General features: G+C 41.8%; 1 protein-coding gene across 4 annotated transcripts in view; it reads left to right on the top strand.

Annotated features, from left to right (window-relative positions):
- MBP (myelin basic protein) overlaps nt 1-20,738 on the top strand; it is a 99,415-nt gene that overhangs the window by 34,482 nt on the left and 44,195 nt on the right. For all 4 annotated transcript variants that reach the window (XM_083624048.1, XM_083624047.1, XM_083624045.1 and 1 more), the window contains one exon: nt 8,970-9,063. In XM_083624048.1, the coding sequence (XP_083480174.1) occupies nt 8,970-9,063 (94 nt within the window). The remainder of the gene's footprint in view (nt 1-8,969; nt 9,064-20,738) is intronic.

The following is a 20,738-nucleotide window of genomic DNA, read 5'->3' on the forward strand; positions in this document are numbered from 1 at the left end:
GGCAAACTTGTAGGGCCACTCACAGGAATCTTTCCATTGGTGCAACACTTACTTAGTGCAGTATTGGATACAAGCCCATAAGCTTCTGTAATGTAACCCACTTGCTGATCAGTTACTTTTATTTGATTATAGGATTTTAAGGAAGATATTTACATAGTAAAGCAGGAAGGAAGGAAGTGTAGCCATTCAGATGGTGCTGGATGCTCATCAGTCCTGGCCACCAGGACCAATAATCAGGAATTATGCTATTTAATATCTGTTGGAAGCCATTGGGAGTAATCCTTTGGAGATTTGGGGTGTGGTGTCACCAGCATGCTGATAACATGTGGCTTTAATTCTCCGTTACACCAACAGAGGCTGGGGCCTGGATGCAATGGTGGTCTGGAGAAGGGCCATTAAACTGAAATTGAATAAGACAGACTGAGCGAAAAATGGTTCCCGGAACTTGCCTGTTCTGCGTGGATTTATACTCCCTGTGCAAGAACAGGTGTATAGTTTAGAGGTGCTACTAGAGTCATCCTTGTCTCTAGAGACTCAGGTAACCTCTGTTGTGAGGAGCATTAGTGGCATTACAACCTGCAGATTATTGTATAGCGGTGACCTGGAAAGGAGCATTTTCTGTTGGCTGTTTGCAGTATGGTAGCGCTGCAGAGAGCTTGCTGGGGAGACCATGCATTAAAAAAAAGGACTCAAAAGTAACTTAAACAAGGTTTTAATAAGAAAAACAAAAACTCCTTTTACACTAAAAACATTAACAACCAAACCAGACCCAACCACCAACCCATCCCCCAGGGTAATGGGAGAGCTAGGTGCTGCTCCTTATATACTACACCCAAATGCTGACACACCTTAATCAAATACAACTCAGCAGCACCTGCTATGTTTCACAGCTGTAAAGCTGGGTCTCATTATCTTGCTCTGGCCCCTTAAAGACATACACATCGGGTGGAACAATGATGAACCTTTACTTTTAAAGAAACCATTCAACATTTTCGACTGCTGTGCCTATTCTTTGGGATATCTTTCCTGTTGCTGATAGGAGGTGGTATGGTGGGGTGAAGGCAGGTGAATTGCTGCTGCTTACTGGGAGGGAGGAGGAAAGGTGGTGGCAAGGTCAGCAAGGTGCAAACACACCAAGCAGAGCCAATCTGTTCCCCTGCTAAAGCTTCTGCACTGTGCTGCCCTCCCTGCCACCTCACCTCTCTAAACCTTGGTAAGTAACAGCAACTCACCTGCTGGGAGGTCAGGAAAGCACCTTGCCATCCACTACTGCCGCCTGCTGTACAGGAAGCGCCATCTGTTTACACATCACCTAAAGACTTCTATTTTTGTTCTGGCCTTCCCTGGTTATTTGTGTTGAAGCTTTGTATTTTCTGAAGCTGCTTTTAATGTTACGGGTTTTATATTGGTGGTTTTATATTGTATATTTTATAATAATGTTATGCACTGCTTGGAGATTATTTAAATGATCAGTGGTTTTGAAATAATGTTAAATAAGATAATGGGTAGTGTCGTACATCAGCAGCTGGTGAGCCACAGGTTCCCCATCCCTGCTGAAATGAGAAAAGGATAGCATCAGGAAATTATGTTCATGTTGAGCAAACATTTCACTTCAGGGTGCATGCTGCTGGTGCAATAGAAAAATCATTTTTTAATGCTAGGAAATCTTTCATCCATTATATAGTAATTGCTGTAATTTTGAAAAAAATAAATTAGAAATTTAATTGACATGCTAACGTCTTCATACTTGGAATAAGAAAGGTAGAGAACCAATCGCTTTTTTCTTTGTTAGCACGGCAAACATGGAAGCCTTGTTATTTCCTTTTTTTACTCTGAGATGACTGTGGAAAATAATGAGCTTATGACAGTGATGGAACTGACCTGCAGATAAAAGCTTAGTTCAGAATTGAGGTAAAGGGTGTGCTTTAGAATTCCACCAGGCATGTGGTGGCAAGGGAGAAGGATGATGAATTGCAGCATATAAATGAATTAACAGCCTAAAAAGAATTATATAGTGGTTTCGAGAAATAAATGTCCCCAGCATTGTGAAATAATTTCCTTTAGGATATAATTGTAGATTAATTTGACAGAATTATCCCCTTTCTACCTGCCGGGTCACTCAAGGTGTGGCGATTACTAACATCCAGGCCTCAAATCTGACACTCCCTTATGAGAGTGCCTTGAAGTTGACCCTTGTGCCAGTGAAGCACCATAGCTCACCTGCAGCAGGTGAGATGGACCAGGTGGGCAGTCCAGTGAAGAAAGGCAAACACCTTCCTACTATGGAAGTTTTTCATCGAACCAGGAGCCATCCCCTAGAATTAGACCAGCTTTGTCTCACACTGCATTCACTGAATACCTTTGCTGGTTCCCCTAGTTCCCCCCCCTTAAAGAAACAGTCCATGTGGTATTTGTGGTTCTATTAGTGCTGGTAGCTGAACGTTCCTCTTCAACCAGGCCTTGGGCTGATTAACACTCAATGCCCCTTTAAATGTATTATGGGGGGGTGGTTACTGGTTTGTTGTTAATTTTACTATGGATTTTGTGGTTTGTATATTGTAATTTTATGTTGTGAACCTCCCTGAGATCTGCAGAGTTGGTATAATTTAATAAATAGTAGTAATAATAATTTCCTCTGGACAATCAAAAGCGCTTTACACCATTAGCCAACTGCTGAAAAACACGTGTGTGTGTGTGCCTCTCAGTGTCTCCAGTTGCCAGCCAACCTTCCCTGCTTCCTAATTATTACTATTATTATTTGTGTTTGTTTGCTCTCTTATGGTACAGATACCTCATCAGCGCTCCATTGCATTAACTGTAGTGTACTTGTAACAGATGGTTTTAGGAGATCACATTATAAATCTATCCAGCTTCTATTTCCCCCCAGGTACTTTTAACACAGGGTTTTTGCAGTGTCCATTGAACATCACTTTCAGGTAGTTTATATTCTGTAGGCTTTTAGGAGGCTGCCTGTGTTGTTCTTCAGCAAGTTCTAAAAGAACATTGTGACTGCAGTATTCACATATGTGGCCTAGACTCCTTTGAGAGCCCAACAAAGACATACTCAGCCTAGTGTCAGTTGCCACTGTCATGTTAATAGTGCATTCAGCATATTTCCAGAAAGTTTAGCTTGGCTGAAAGACTGGTGTATGGACTGAAGAAGACACCTCCTCAGCAACCTTAGTCATTTTCAGATATTTCGCTGCTATACATGGTTGTGGTTAAGTGAAGGAAGGGGCCTCAAGGCATCTCCATAGCCTGTCTCTCTGCCTGTTAGTCAAGTTGATGAACAGATGACTTCTAAATAGTACTGGGTACATTTAAGCACAGGGATGAGCATCCTTTCCTGTAGTGATTTACAACAAGGGGAAATTGTTGAGACAATGCTGTGTCTTGTCAGAGAGAGTCAAAATTTTAAGTTTGTTCCTACTTTTATTCATTCTGGTTTTATATCGTTTTGTTCCAATTTGTTTAATCCCATTTTATTTTAACATCTGTTAAATATACAGACACATTTCTAAAGGAGAATGTTGTGATCTCCCTGCAGAATTCAGAATTTCAGGTTTATGCAGTTGCACATAATATAATTTTGGTCTGAGTTAATTTCTACTGATGTTACCTGGTTCTGATTTCATATGGATACAAACTTTCCATTGTTAAATTCTTGTGATTGCCAGATTACCAGATGCAAACAAATCTACTGTATCACAATACTACAATATCTGCAATCTCACCTGAATTTATCAGTAAAGCTAAATAAATTGAAAAAGATGGGAATGTTACATGCAGTGTCCCATTGTTCCAGGCACATTTTGCGACAGGGAATTTCATTAGGGTGAGCAGTTTCTGAGCTCTGGGTGCAGTACTGCACCTAAGATTTCATATTAAAATTGCAGAGTGGAAGGAAAGGAAGAGGTTTTTCTGCCTCCCCACTTTCAGCTGCTCTTTGAAGACTGGTGGAGAAAATATTAGGAATATTAAGAATATTAGGGGGAGGTGGGCAGGGGAAGGACTAGACCATGTGAAAAATGAACATAATGTTTTAGCTGCAGTTATTAATTTTCAAAATGTATTCTTGTTATTAAAAAGTGTGCATAGACATTTCATTGTTGCGCCCATAACCTAGGTTTAAGGTGCCATTTAGATCCTGGCTTTCATAACTCAGTTTCTAACACTGGTTACATGGCTGGTTCGTTTATTAGCATTGTTTAATTTCAAATCATTAATGCTCCCATGTCATCCCAGAAACACTCTTCAATACCATCTGTGAACACAACACAGAGGAGGGTTGTTGTTGCTGTTTTTCATTTTCTGCTGCTAACTTCTTAGGATTATAGGTTTATTGCTCTGCAATCTGCAATAAACTCAGAGCAGATGTTTAGATCTTGCAGCATTTCAAACATTCTTGCTTCTGGAATGTACAGGTTTATAGCTTCAGGGCTATGATAGATAAGGGTTAGGATTAGGCATAAAAATCAGTGCTGAAATAAATTAGTCTTTCATTCAGGAAAGTAGCTTTTATTTATGACATTCCTGTATTATACATCCGCATCTTGGGATTCTCAGCTACCTCTGCCTAATTGCTTAATGGCTGTACTAATGTCAAGTCAGAAGTGTGTAAGCAGTGTAATGAATTAATTTGTCTCTTTCACTTCTCTTGGAAGCATCAGAGCAGCATACTTGTTCTTAGTCTCTCACCTAAATCATGGCCTTGACCTACTAAGTCTCAGACACCTTGCGCCTTCAACTTGCCTGAATATAATAATATTCGATCCAGACTTACTCATGTCAAAGCCTATGAGCTATGTATGACAGGCAGAATGATTGAAACATTCAATCCAGTACCAGGTGGTAGCATCCCTCCACTCAGCCCTGCTTGGATCCAGCTGGCACAGCAAAGAGGCTTTTCTTCACCACCTGCCCCAGTCAGTGTGAATGGCAGGGCTGTGTATGTGGCAGTGGCTAAGATGTTCCATTAACTCTGGAGCGTGTAGGTAATCCTGGCCTTGAGGGTCTGACTCTGTAGAAGGCAGCTTCCTGTAACCTGCTGGTGGCCAGGGGCTTCAATTGCCTCCTGAGTTTGGATCCAACCCTCAATTCTATGTTAAAGCCCAGGAGGTTGGCCGCACTGCTCTTACAGCTATTTCCTATGTTTGGGAAATAAGGTAGAGCAGTTGAAAATCCTCGTGAACTCTTGTGCTACAAAATCAGAGATAACCATGAGAAAAAGTGGGAGCCAGTGTGGTGTAGTGGTTAAGAGCGGTAGTCTCGTAATCTGGGGAACCGGGTTCGCGTCTCCGCTCCTCCGCATGCAGCTGCTGGGTGACCTTGGGCTAGTCACACTTCTTTGAAGTCTCTCAGCCCCACTCACCTCACAGAGTGTTTGTTGTGGAAGAGGAAGGCAAAGGAGAATGTTAGCCACTTTGAGAATCCTTTGGGTAGTGATAAAGCGGGATATCAAATCCAAACCCCTCCTCTTCTTCTTCTTCTCCTTCTTCTTCGATGACTTACTTAGAGCTATATAAATGGCAAACAAGCACATGGAGAAAGCACAGAGACTGGGATGTGGTTCTATTTTGACAGGAGAATCATTGAATTGTAGAGTTGGAAGGAACCCCAAGGATCACGTAGTCCAACCTCCTACAATGCAGGAATATGCAACCATCCCATACAGGGATTGAACCTGCAACCTTGGCGTTATCAGCACCATGCTCCAACCAGCTGAGCTGTAGAAGAACAATTGAAATCTGGGGACCCCTCCCCACTGATCTAATTCACTTTGTGTAGTTTGAGGCTCCATGTTGTCTTGCAAATCCCCTTTGCCACCTTAAATTTGCATTGATCTCTCCCCTCTTCACTATTTTCCTCATTTAATTTCTTATTCATCTCTTGGCGTCTTTTTGTACATTTTGTACATTTCCCTTCTCTTTGAAATAGTTATTTGTTGTATATTCCCTTCCCTCTCCTCTACGCTCACATACCTTGCACTCTCCCAATTCTGCTCTGGGAGGTTTGGTGGGGTGCACAGTGTGAGGAGAGGGAAGGGAGGTTCTGCTTTGTGAGCAGAAGGTGTTCTGCGCACAAAATGGCTTCCTTGAATACAACACCTTGTAAGTGATAAGACAAATCTAGCCTTCTCAGAAGGTGTTATTATGTAATGTTAGATAGCTTTTTTATATAAAGAGAGAGGAAGAGCAATAATTTATTTATTTTTGGCATTCAAAATTAATCTCCCCCATTAATTCTGCTTTGATAACAAATCATTCAAAATGCTCCACTTCACAGGCATCTTTGTCTATTATTATTATTATTATTATTATTATTATTATTATTATTATTAAATTTGTATATTGCCCAATACCTGTAGATCTCAGGGCAGTTCACAACATAGAATGATAATATATTAAAAAAATACATATGAAAAAATAAAAAAAACAAAGACAACCCAGTAACCCCCCACCCCCACCCCCCACCAAACATTTAAAAGGGCATCAGATGTAAATTAGCCCAAGGCCTGAATTTAAAAAGATCAAGATCCTGCAGATACTGAAGCAAGCACAAGAGAGCACTAGAACATTTGAGAAGCACTGTGGAAGGCAACAAGTTCTTGTCAGAGATTTCCCATAGCACAAGAATGCACAAAGCACCACTGAGACAGAAATAACTCAAGGAAGCTTTGGTTCATTTGGAGAACAATGGCTTATATTCTGGGTATATGTGGAAGAGACTTGACATGCCAACGTAAGTAAGGCTGCTGCAAAACAGCCACTTCCAGTAATTTTTTAGCTGTCATTTGTCTTTTAAAGCAAATGCGTGCAATACCCAACCTAATTCCATAAAACAGACTATGGTCACACAAACACCAACTTTAACAAATCCATAACACCTTAGAACATGTGTGTTGTTGTTATGGACCCATCCACAGTGAGCCTTCCCCAGGGAGCAAGGCCTTACCCAAGAAAGATGACCAAACTGGACAAGGTAGCATTCTGGGATTTAAAAAATTGGCCACAACTTTCTTTGGCCAACTGAGGTCCTGAGGTCAGGTGCAGCTGGCTTTTGTCAGCCAAGGTGGGCCAGACTGTAGCCTGTTCCATTCCACCTGTTTTCCGCCTTTGAAGTAAGCAATACCTGCTTAGTCCATGCAGCAACAAAGCAGAGACATAGGCACTGAAGCTGCAATCCAATGCACATTAATCTGGGTGTAAATTCTGTTCAACTCAATGAGCTTACTTCTGAGAAGACATTGACAAGCCTACACTTTGCATCGTAGTTGGTAGCCTTCATAAAGTAGTTGATTTAAGAGAATGTAGATATATAGATATATATATAGATATATATATATGGATAGGCTCCCATTTTCATTTATATTAGAATAAAAGCAATTAATATAAATCTCATAAATATAATATTTGGGTAATTAAAACACACCCAAACAGGTCATGAATCTCTCCAGCCAGCTGAGAGACTAGAAGATGTGCTCTCTATTCTTTTCATTAAATTGTGAGCAATGGACTGCAAGACATCTTAAGACACTGGGAAAGAAAAAATAGACAGTTGGATTAGAGTTAGGTTTTTACATCCTAATCTGTAGTAGAAAATTCTCACAACATCTGGTACCCTCTAGCAAATGAGCCAACTTCAACGTTCTGGTTTTGAGATATAAAGCCCTCCAATGCTTAGGACCTAAACACTTCATGGCTCTCCTTTTCCTGTCTATACTTGCTCAGACGTTATTATCTGGAAGGGGCGCCCTCTGAACTGTGCTTCACCTGCCAGGCCACTTGCCTTCGTATGGTTTGTGAAGATTCTGTATGCTGAATAAGAGCATCCAAACCTAGAGGGGGAATCGCTGTGTAGCTATGTCCCATTAATTCTGTTCATTCTGTATCCAGTACATCTAACCAGCCTAGCAGGGCCACATTCAGCTTGGTGGGCCATAGGAACATAGGAAGCTGCCTCATGCTAAGTCAGACCATTAGCTCAGTCTTGTCTGCAGCAGCTGTCCAGGGTTTCAGATGCCGTGGATCAACCTGAGACCTACATGCAAAGATGACGCTCTACTGGTGAGCTGCGGCCATTCCCAAAGTCAAAATTTGGTGGGTTAGACTGCAGGCATGGCAAGGCCAAGTCAGAATTTCAACTAGGTTCTCACAGCTTCATGGCCAATGTGCTACTTCCTATTCCATGCGGGCTCTTGATGTCCTCCAATGCTCCTGGATAGCTCAGTTGGTTAAAGGGTGGTGCCAATAACGCCAAGGTTGCAGGTGCAATCCACATTTGGGACAGCTACATATTCCTGCATTGTAGAGGGTGGGATTAGATGGTCCTCATGGTCCCTTCCAGCTCTACAGTTCTATTATTCTTTGCTTCCAAAATTCAGATACCTTCAAAGAACCAAGCCCAGTCCTTTTGGCAGCTCATTGATTGCAGCCCATTGCCAAATGCCAGTCCAGGAGCACCTCTTGATTAATGCCAATATTCCAAATCATGGCCCGTCCATGGCATGGGCACACTCCCAGGTCGCACCTGTTCTGCCTTTCAGGTTGGCAGACATGGGCTTAAGCGGCACAGCAGGATGCAGTGCACTCCCCAGACCCTGCTGGGCAACATTGTCCGAGGGCAGCGAGCAGCAGCCACCATTGACCCATGATGAAAGCCGGAAACTGACATCAGTAAATGTCTTTCTGTCAGTTTCTTAAAATCAGGGCTTAAAATTGAGCCAGGGTCAGCCTCTGGTCATGTTTTTAGGCTCCCCAGCACATGTGAAGAATTGATGTAAACAAGGTCTATGCACATGTACAGAGTCTATTTTGTCACTTCTAGGATTAGAGGTCAGACTTCAAAGCAGCATGAGCCTGGCTCCTGGTGTATTTCTCTGTAGAAATTAAGAACTGCCTATTTGCTGACAAACAGTAATTTCTTGCAGCTGCTCCTTTGCTGACTCTTGTAATGTACATTTTTTTCAGAACACTGAAGGAAAAGTGGAGGAAGCTGAAAACAAAGCGAGCCCCAAAGCAGACCGGCTCACCCAGCAACCCTCTGAGGACAACGAAGTATTCGGTATGTGACCTAAGTATTAGAACCGCGGTTCCCGAACCCTTTCCCCCACTTAAAACTTGCTGAGAGTTTTGGTGTACCACTTAAGGCCCCACCCACCTCTTTTAGCAACTGTAGTGTGTTGCACTAGATTGCTTCTTTTATTTATGATATTTCATATTGTAGAAGGTAGCACTAGATGCCATTTTAAAAGAAGCAAAGTTTCTGTGAAGTTGGCAGGTGTATGTATGTCATCATTTGATCACCAGCACACTGGCTAGGGATGAGGCAAGCGATGCCTTTGCAAAGGAAGAAAATAAAGGGACAGAAGGGGGAGGTAAAGGTAAAGGGTAAAGGGACCCCTGACCATTAGGTCCAGTCGTGGCCAACTCTGGGGTTGCGGCGCTCATCTCGCTTTATTGGCCGAGGGAGCCGGTGTACAGCTTCCAGGTCATGTGGCCAGCATGACTAAGCCACTTCTGGCAAACCAGAGCAGCGCACAGAAACGCCGTTTACCTTCCCGCTGGAGCGGTACCTATTTATCTACTTGCACCTTGACGTGGTTTCGAACTGCTAGGTTGGCAGGAGCTGGGACCAAGCAGCGGGAGCTCACCCCGTCGCAGGGATTCCAACCGCCGACCTTCTGATCGGCAAGTCCTAGGCTCTGTGGTTTAACCCACAGCGCCACCTGCGTCCCTTAAGGGGGAGACATAGTTCTAAATGTTCAACATGATAATTGTGACTTACAATCCATTCTTATGCATGCTTCCACTCAGGTGGACTACAACATCCATCGCCCCAATTGTTAGCCCTACTGGAGCCTAACAGTATCTGGAAGGTCACAGCTTTTCCATCCCGGACTGAAAGGCTTGATTTTGAGTATTTACATCTTCCTAATATCTTATGTTGTGGCAGAAGAAGTTTGCGTAGATGACAAGAGCAATTAAATTAGAAGAGGTGGAGATAGCATTTGGAGCAAGGGATGTGCATTTGTTCTGGCCATGTTAGGAGCAGCGTTAGGAAACGGAACTTCAAAATAATTATCCAGTGGTATATAATAATGTACAGTGAAATACAACTTCAGGACCATTGCATAAGCACTGGAGAAAAGTGGAGGCAACAATTGCAACGCATGGGAGTTATGCTCAGTGGTAAAGAAAGCTGGGAATAAGAAGTTATGATGCACTTTAACAGCATATTCTTGTATTACAACAGTGGCTACTGTTAAACATAATTCATAAGTTTAAAAGCTCTGTGGATATGTCATTTAAAAAAATACGTTGGCGCAATAATAAGGAAAAACAAAAGTTATACGAAACAAGTTCAATAACTGCTTGGGGGGGGGGAGAGAAAGAGATTGAGTATGTAGGAGGAGAGAGCGAAATACTGGAATCGTTAATAGCGCTTGATAACTTACTGCGCCTTATATTTTGCTTCTTAAGAGGTAGGTTTTTGCAGGAAACAGTGGGTTGCATTGAACTAACCTTTATTCAGAGTAAAGCAATCAGAGTTAATGGCCGTGACTAACTTAGATCCATTTATTTCAATGGGTCAGCTGAGTAAAAGTTAGTTGATGTTAGAGTAACGACTCAGAATAAAATAAAACAAAATGGAGTAGATATGGCAATGGCAATTACAGCTTATATCTGGGCTGCTTTTTGATGCGGTTCATTTATGTAACACATTCACTGCCATTCTCCAGCAGCGGTAAACAAGATAAGGAAAGCAAGCACGAATGGAAGCAAATGGACACACAGCAACTTACCTGATTAATTCTTTCATTGGCTGACGCTGTTTAGCTGCCATGCAGTGGATGAAGGCTGTGAGGTTATTGCAGTTCACAGTGATCTGCTGGGCAGCTCCATCCATCAGCTGTAAGCGCAATTGCTCCTTGAGAACAAGTCTTCGCATTAATGCCAAATGGTGACAAACCAACACAAAGCTCATTCTGGTTAAGAGAGTGCCGAGAGGTTGTTGCAAGGTGGTGTCATGATGACAGCACAATCCTCCCCTGTTTTTGTTCATTTTAAGGTGAGGATTTTACTAGTGCTGTTATGGACTGGCCAAATCCCAATGCTTAGGGACCATCATACAGAATCTAAGCAACACTAATTTGTTGTTTAGTCATTTAGTCGTGTCCGACTCTTCGTGACCCATGGACCAGAGCACGCCAGGCACTCATGTCTTCCACTGCCTCCCACAGTTTGGTCAAACTCATGCTGGTAGCTTCGAGAATACTATCCAACCATCTCATCCTCTGTTGTGCCCTTCTCCTTCTGCCCTCCATCTTTTCCAACATCAGGGTCTTTTCCAGGGAGTCTTCTCTTCTCATGAGGTGGCCAAAGTATTGGAGCCTCAGCTTCAGGATCTGTCCTTCCAGTGAGCAAGCAACGCTGATTAACAGGCTCTAATCCTATAAAGAAATATTAATTTCTATAGCATTTGTACAAAATGACATTTAAGTAATTCTGCCAATCAAATGCAAGTGTGATCAAAAGTAACATCTGTTTAGTGAACTTAATGGATTACTGTCAAATACATTAAAAGAGCATTTTTTTCTGACCACATTGTAAGTGTTCTGAAAAGGAAGTGGAAATAATTTCTGACAGTAATGTGCTATGTAGGGAGAGAGAGATGATCGAAGTCTAATCATTTGTTAAAGGCAGCTGGGGGGACTATTATTATTATTATTATTATTATTATTATTATTATTAATTTCCTTTATATACCACTTTGTATTTTTAAGATAAAAATCTCAAAGTGGTTTACAACATACATTAAAATGTCACATGAAGCAACCCAGAGTGAAACATTACAGAAGAAAGCCAAATATACATTCAAAGCAATGTAATTAACTAAATTATTAACTAAAATATTTAGTTTATATTTAGTATAAACTAAATATTATCCTAAAGACTTCAAAATAAAATCCTACTAAGGTGATCATGTACAGAATGCACATTTAGCACAGCAAAGTTAATTAAAAAAAGATCTAAACATTTCTAAAGGAAGTCAAATATAAAATGCACATTTAAAGCAGCACAATTAGCAAGAAAGTAAAATACCCCCAAGCCACACAATCAAGAATTTTTAATATATAATTTATGAATTTTTTTCAAATAAAATACTGACCCTTTTAAGTGTTCTGAAAGGGGGAAACGATCTTAAAAACCTGGAAAAATCAAGATGAGATGGGGAAATGGGGCAAACTGAGGAGGTGTTGGAGGCTGCATAAAATGAGATTGGGAGCAGAATGTAAGTTATCCCCTTATGCTCTAAAATATGTAACAAAAACAATAGACAACCTCAGTTTTACAGGAACCCCAACCTATCTGACCTTAAACTCCTTCCATCCTTCTCTCCACCTCTCTTGCACATGCACAACATGTCATCTTTTTTGTAAAGTTCCTTCCAAGTTCGGCCAAATCCACCCAAGCTTTATTTTGATCAAATTAATTCCAACTTGTAAGCATCCGTTCAAGGCATTATTTCTTAACGTAAAGGCCATGAACTGTATGTACCAGCCATCACTTTATTCTTGTTAGCTGCAAGCATAAACATGACACTTTGCATAGATTCAGAGAAATGGCATCTCTCACGGCAGGCCAGAATTTAACCATCCCAGTTGGGCCTCTGTTATTATTACTATTATTGTTGTTGTTGTTGCAATATTACCTGCCCTTCAGCCTAAGGTCCCAGGGCAGGTTACAGCTATTAAAACACAACATTAATATATATAAAAAGTATTACACAATATCAAAAAATCTTGAAAACAATATTACAAAAATAAGGTGGGTTCTTAAAACACACATCTCAAGTGTCAAAAGGCAGGATAAGGAGGTGAAGCTATGTTAGCACCACCACTTCTGTGCTTGTGAAAACAGGTTTATAGTATTACTTTTTATGATCTGATGAATTAGTTCTAAAAAAATGCAAACAAAAATAATGAGTTTCTAACAAAGGAGTAGATTTGGGGTACATGCACCCCCCAAGGCGCAGACTATACTTTTGTTTTACTTCAGTGCATTATACAGGGGGCTACCTTCGAAGGCAGTTTGGAAACTATAGCTAGTGCAGAATTCAGCAGCCAGATTGTTAACTGGAAGTAGGAAATCTGAGCATATAACCCCAATGGCAGACTACATTGATTAGTTTCCTGGCTCGATTCAAAATGCTGGTCTTGGCATATAAAGCCTTCTGTGACTCAGGACCCCAAAACCTCAGGGAAGGGACTCCCTCTCCCCACATGAACCTACCTACACCCTGCATCAATCATTGGGGGCCCTTATTTGTGTGCCCCCCCCCCCCGAGGGAGCTTCTGTGAGTGGCAACACAAACATGGGCCTTTTAAGTGGTGGCTCCCAATTGCGGAATGATCTCTTTGGAGAGAGGTGCCTGGTTACATCTTTATCAACTTTAAGGTGCTATTCCTGTTCATCCAGGCATTTGGCTTTTAACTGGAGTCATGTGATATGATGATACCCTAGCTTGCATTGGTGTTCATCTTTTAGCAGGATGAGGCGGGATTTATCCTTTTTCTGTTGGTGCAAGAGGGGCACATTTAGTCATTCAAGTTCTTTTATCGTTCTGTTGTATTTTACATTTCTCTATTATGTATGTTTTTTATCATTGTAAGCCGCTTTCAGACATTTTTGTAGTAAGCGATGAACGAATGCTATAAAAATAGTAGAAATAATAGTCAGTGCTTTTGTGTGTGTACTGGTACTCACTGCTACAGAGCAGTATCACATTTTTTTCTGCCCATGGCACCCATTGTGTGCTTACACCCACTTTATTAGTAACAGCTTAGGTCCTGGGTACCTCAGAGATCACCTGAACACTTATATCCCACTGAAATCATCCGCCGGAGCGTCATTGGTCGTTCCCTGAGTTGGTGAGGCTAATTTGGCAATGACAAGAAAATGAGCCTTTGGTGTCATCGGCCCAGTTTTATGGTATAATATTCTGCTAAGAGAGAGTGGGCACCTTCTGTGAGAACTTTTATATTAGTTGCTTTCCTCACAAATGTGACCCCGAATGACATACAAAAATGTAAGTATATCTACTAAAACTGATTATAACAAACACAACCAATGAAAGCCTAAAAACACATCCTATGCAGATAGGAAAAAAACAGGCAATATAGGTCCCACCCCACTATAAGAGGCCATTAATGTAAAGCTTCTTAAGGATTTTTTATCTAGTATAAGAGAATCTGCTTTTGTTTCATTTTATAGGCACGTGGAGTGTCTCTTTAAGGACTGACAAGGAGGTCCACAGCAGAAATTAGTGTCTGGCATTTGGGGGTGTGTGTGGTTTTTTTCCAACTGAAATTGAAACAGGGAAAAGAGAAGTGAAAAGAACTAGTATTTTCCATCTCCATACAGTGACACTCGTGCAGAAACATCCTGGTGGCGACAAGACGGCAGTTCCTTGTGGGTATCGCAGCGGATCCTTGATAATGCTCTCCTTTATTTCAGCAGCATTCAGAGGACGATCGCTCTCTAGTGCCTTCCCTATGCTCCTCTCATTGCTTTTTATGGCTCCAGTGAAACGCCTGATTTATCAGGGTATTCTGAATGCACAGCTCAGCAGGGACTTTATAAAGACCCTCTATTGTAGCAGCGCTTAAGAACTGGTCCCCTCCCAAACTGGTTCAGTCTCTGCTACTAGCACGCCGAGCCACTTGGTGCTTTTCTGTGGGCTTGAGCCTCATTCTTCCACTGCACATTACAGCAATGGCAGCCTGTGCATAAAGAAGCCATTTGAAGCACAGCTTACTTTGTAAGATTACAAATCAAGGAAAGGGCAACTCATTCGCCGCAAGTGTGAATTAAGAAATGTAGTGTGACTTGCAGTCCCTCATCTACTTCGCAAATCAGGGCGATTCACAGGATAAAACACCTGTGAAGGCACCAGGTGAACCTCCCTGGGGAGAGCATTCCACAAATGGGGAGCCACTGCAGAAAATGCCCATTCTTGTATAATAACTGATCTCATTTCTGAATAAGATTCAGAAATCGCTTAGAATGGGGGTGGCTTACTGAACACAGGAGGATGCAAAAGCAACGCTTGCTCCATCAGTTGAATAATTAGTTTTTGTAACCTCCAGAACCCTGTGACATTGTCCTTCCATGGGCAAAACATTTAGGAGAAGAGGAGCTGTAGCTTAGTGCTAGAGCAAATACTTGGCATGCAATAGTGTCCCTTTATGATCCCTGCTTTCTTTTGGCAGAGCTGGGAAAGACTTCTGCTTGAAACCCTGGAAAGCCACTGCAAGTCATTGGTGGACCAATGGTTTGACTTGGTCTAAGGCAGCTTCCTGTGTTCCTGCACAAATGTAGAAGTTCTTGTGTGGGGAGCTGGATCTCTGCCAGCACAGGAAGCATTACATGCCATGTAAGACTGGCCATAGTCAGTCAGGCTTACCAGTAAGGATGCACAAATCCATCTACTTTGACTTCTCTCTCCTTTTTCTAGTCTTAAGAAGTAGCAGATTGTGATTAAGAAAAAAAGTTTTCATGAAAATTCACCAGGCACATTTCGCCTGGTATACAAATTTCTGCATGCAGTTTTGCCTCGCGCCTGCATTTTTCACAAGCAATCCCTAACATTGTATGTACCTTTCACATTTAGCATTCCCTTTCCTCTATGATATTTTTTTGGAGAACAGCATTGCAAACTTCAAAGAAGTGCAAAGTTCAAAGGATTCTCATTTTCCGGAACAAATATGAGAGCCAAAAATCATGTGATTCATCCAGGACTCCCCCCCCCTCCCAGGAATCAGCTGCATGATTTAGGCCTATGGGATGTTACAAGCAAAAATCATCTCCATGTACATGCTGAGGTAGGCTCTGGACTGCCCCTGTGAACAATATCTTAACCAGCTATAAAAGTAAACTAAATACTGCTGTGTCCTAAGCTGCTAAAAGAGGCAGCTCAATAAATGGTCAGTATGGTAAAATTACACGAGACTCTCTTACTAGCAATTATAGCAATGAGAATAATTACTATAAAAAAACCATGCTGTTTCTGTACAAATGTTCCTTAAGCAATTGAAGGCCAAAGCCTAGCAGTTTTCTCTCTGTGTGTCTTTAAATCCCTTTCTGAGCAAAGGCTTTTTGATTGACAGGCTCATATCCAAGCGCTCCAGGCAGTTTGAGATTCATAATATTTTTGCATTGCTTGGATGATTTTAAAGCAATTATTTTTTTATGAGAGGGCAATAGGTGGCTTGAAGTTGGAACAACAAAATAGTCTGCCTTTAGGGTGAAAGCATACTTATGAGATACTAGGGCAAAGCTAGGCAGCATGGCAGAATACCCATGGCTTTGTCCAGTGCTTGTAATTCCAGACCACGGCTGGAAGCATCCACTCCCTCATTGAAACGAAACCATAATTTGTCATTGGAGTTTCGCTTTTGTTCCTTCCTGCTCTCCCCTCTGTGCTGGATAACTGGTTGGCACATTTCAGTGTATCTAATTTGGTCACTGCATGTGCATAGAGTTGAATCAGGGTCATTTTTCTTCTGTTATTAATGCAGTTATATTTCTGATACTTTTGCGCACACACAATCTGTTCATGAAATTCAGAACTTTGAGAAGTGCTGCTGACCACCAGCTTAAGCACTGTTAGTAGGGAGGGGAAGACATTCATGGTGGACAGGTCAGTTAATGTCCATTTGTCATGATTGCTAAATAGGTGCGCCATTTACAGAAGCATGCCCTGGATCTTTTGGTATCCCTAGAGCAGTATGGAAGGGTTAGTGATTCCTACACTGCGCAGTGTGAACTCTCAGTGCACTTCATGCGCTCCTGCAGTGCAGGAAGTAATGGCAGAGAGTCCCAGAAGTAACACAGAGTTCCCTTTGTATTTTGGGTGATGTGGCTGGAGAGGCGCTGCTATTGATCTGCGACAAAATCCTTTTTTCCATTTCCTTTGCCTTCTAGGCAAGCCCCATTCAATGAAGTAACACAGCACTATCTTAATTAATTCAATTTGTATGCTGCATGGATTCTGCCATTCCTCTGGATCTGATTCAGTACCAGGCAGTCATATTTGCATGAAAAATGCTTTATTGCAAACATGACATTGGAGGCGGTGCATGATGTTAATCAAACCAAGACTCATTTCTGACAAGAAAAAAAGAAACGGATAGGTGCATCGTCCTCTTTATTCATTTTTGGCTGTATAGTTTTTGTGCCTTGTTTTGCTGCCATGCATAAAAAATGGGAGGGGGGAAACACCTTCTTAGCATAATAATAGTATATGCATTAAAGGGATGTGATAAGGAGCATTTTCCAATTTAGGTGACCTTTGCTTCCAAAGAACATGAGAAGTGAGGTGTTCCCAATCTTTCAGTACATTTGAACATTATGAAATTAAATTACATTATATACAGTGATAAAATGAACAGTTCCTTTTGCCCTAGAACCCAAGTGCATGTAAGAGGCATCCATAATCATTTGCCTGTATAGTGTATGCGGTCCTTTCAAATATGCATCGGCAGCAATAATGCAGAATGTGAAATTTGTCCACAGCCTTCAGCTTGTAATTTCAGATGGAGAAAGAGATCTGAAACAAACCAATCTCTCATGTCAGTTAGCTGTCTTAACTCTTGGTCCAAATCATGAATTCTGTTTCTCGGCTTCTATCAGATAGCTTCAAAGACCCTCACTGTTTCAGAATCCTCCACAGCAATAGCCAAAACCTTTTGCCAAGTATGCAAAAAGCCAACCATAGTGTGAGTTGCTGACACTTCAGTGCATACGACAAAATAAGTGCATTGGAAGAAGCAGGCCAGTTGCACCTTTGCAGCTCATTATAACCTCTGCACTGTCCTAATGACACAGAATATCCCTTTGACCCAGCTAACACTCTAGCAGTTAACTCAACCCTATTTAGAAATGGGCAGCAGATCCATATTCCCAAGGGAAAACTTAATTGTCAGCCTTGTGCTAAAGAGTGGCTCACACCTACGTGAACAACCCTTGATTGAATTCTCACTACTTAATGACTTCACAGCTGAAAATGTGCTTTGGCTCCATTGAATAGCATTATGTTTGGAGCCACGTGCAAGATCAGCTTGCGATATTTCATCTATAATTACTCAGCCATACATGCAAGTCACAAAAGAGATGAAACCAGCGCTTGGGATACTACTACCTTCTATCTCACCCTTCTTTAAAGCTTCAGAAATTCAGTATCTATGTAATGTACTTTTCCGTGTATAAGACTAGGTCATTTTCATTAAAAATAATGCTTAAAAGTGGGGGTCATCTTATACATGGGTAGTGCATAGGGTGGATGTTTGATTGGTTGCTGCCGTGGCTGTCAGCGGCTAGTGTGCGTGTTATTGGTTGCTACGTCAGTGGGAGTTGTTGATTGGCCGACGCTGTGGCAGTTGGGTGGGTGGTTTGCAGCTTCTGCCATCGAGGGGACGGACGAGAGGCTGATTTTGCAGTGTGTGCTCAACAACTCTGGGCAATCCTCCCCCCCCCCAAAGCTCTACAACTTTGTGCCATCTTCCCCCATTTTCTTAAATTTGAGTCCCCCAAAATAGGGGGCGTCTTATACATGGAGGCATGTCATACATAGAAAAGTACGGTATGTTCTTTGGTAGCTTTCTCCTGCCAGAATCTCAGGAAAATTGGATAAATCGTGAGTCAGCACACTCTAAATTTACCAATCCATATACACTCATTGGGGCAAGGTATTTGTGCATGTACCTTACACTAAGTAGTATATCTGATTTCTACCATCTCCCCCACTCCTTTTTTGCATGGAGAATTATTGCACAGATGGAGGGAGTGTGTGTGTAGAGATTAACTAATTTGTTGCAGTGTGAGCTTTAATCAACAAGAGTTCCCTTCATCAGATGCATGAAGTGTTGTCCTCAACTAACAAAAAAGATACTTGTAGCACTTTGAAGATGAAAAAATATGTTGCACATAAGCTTCCATGAACTTGAGTCCACTTCATCAGATGTATTAAGTGGAACTGAGAATAACACTTCATACATCTGGAGAAGTGGGTTCCAGGCGATGAATGTTTATGCCATGATAAATGTGTTAGTCTTTAACTAAGGTGCTACAAGGCTCTTACGACGGGACCAAGGAATGAAGAGGAGAGACCCGAGTGGTCTTATGGAACAGGGAGACCTTCATGCCCCATCTCCTTTCTGGGCCCCACAACTCCTGTCAAGCAAGTCTCAATGACATTCAAAACCCAGGCTAAGGCTCTCACAGACCAGAGCAACTCCCCTTTGGAAATGTCCACGCTGCTGGGTACAAACTCCGGGCTGGGCAATCTGCTTGAAGATGGTGTTTCATTTTGTTTGCAGAAAAGTGTGGTTCTTCCTTTGGGCAGCCCATTACGTTGCTGTTAATAGCTCGCAGCAGTGAGCTTTGGTATCATGAGTCCAGATTAGTAATTAGATAGGAAATGGCAAATTACCCTGCTTTCCTACACCACCTGCTCAGTATTATATTCTCACTTCCTATATATTGGCAGCTATGATGGCAGACAGCTCCATTTAAGGCTGGATTTGCCCAAAGGGTTGGCATAGGTTGATAGGTTTTATATAAATGCCTGATAATGGCTTGGATTGACAGTAAAACCATTTCCTATTAATTCTTCCTAGCTTCTTCTAGTTTGGGCAGTGCTTAGAAGCTATCATTTCTCTGTTGGAAATAAATCAGTGTCCTCTTAAGAATACGAATGATACATCAGTGTCATGAATGCAGAATTGTTGTTATTTTTTACTATTGGCACTTCTTTGTTTTTTTTAAAAAGGAAGTGCCGATACTGATAAATGTGCCGTGGGCGCCAGCACAAAATGGCTGCCATGGGCAGCCAAAAAAAGAAGTTCCAGTACTTCGTATCAGTGAGTACTGTAAAAAAACACACCATTATTATTATTATTATTATTATTATTATTATTATTATTATTATTTGTTGTTGTTGTTGTTGTTGTTGTTGTTGTTGTTGTTGTTCTCAGGTTACTGTAGTATCTGACTGTCCTTTGTTTGAATGTGTGAATTATATGTGCAAAGGCAGGCTTTGGCAGGTAGAGCGGATGAAACCAACAGTGGGTGCAGTGCTCAATAATGTAGTTTCTTTAGAGGGGAGAGAAGGGCAGATGGGGCTCATCAACCTGGCAAGGGAGAAGCAGAACTCAGATCCGAAACCTCTGCTGCCCTGCAGGATATCTTAGGGAGAAGAAAAGGCTATGGAGTAAACCCAACACAAATATGGAGTGGAGTCCCTAAGACAGTTGGATGGCACCTTTTGCACCTCTTCCTGGCAACTCCTGCAGCCAAGCTGGTGCCAAACATATTGCTGTGCTTTCTTTTGAACCACATCAGGAAAGCCAAGAGCTGGATCTTGTCATCTGGGCATTGCAGGACCTTCTATACACCCTGCCCATGCTTGTGCAGTCATTTCAGTGCTGCTAACGCAGCAGTTTGATGTCGCCCCCAGAGGAACTTCATTGTATCTCAAGACAGATGGATGCCAACAATATATAGCAAGGAGGAGGAACCTGCCACCCACCTGATGCAATTGGGTTACAGCTTCCATCATCCTTGACCATTGTCTCATGCCAGCAGGGGCTGATGGGAGTTGGACTAAAAAGAACATACCTGGAGGGCTATAGGATCCCCATCTCTGTCCTATACAGAAGTACCTCAGCTCTGTGC

The sequence above is a fragment of the Podarcis filfolensis genome (assembly GCF_964270895.1).
Source record: "Podarcis filfolensis genome assembly, chromosome: 7".
Classification (NCBI taxonomy): Eukaryota; Metazoa; Chordata; class Lepidosauria; order Squamata; family Lacertidae; genus Podarcis; species Podarcis filfolensis.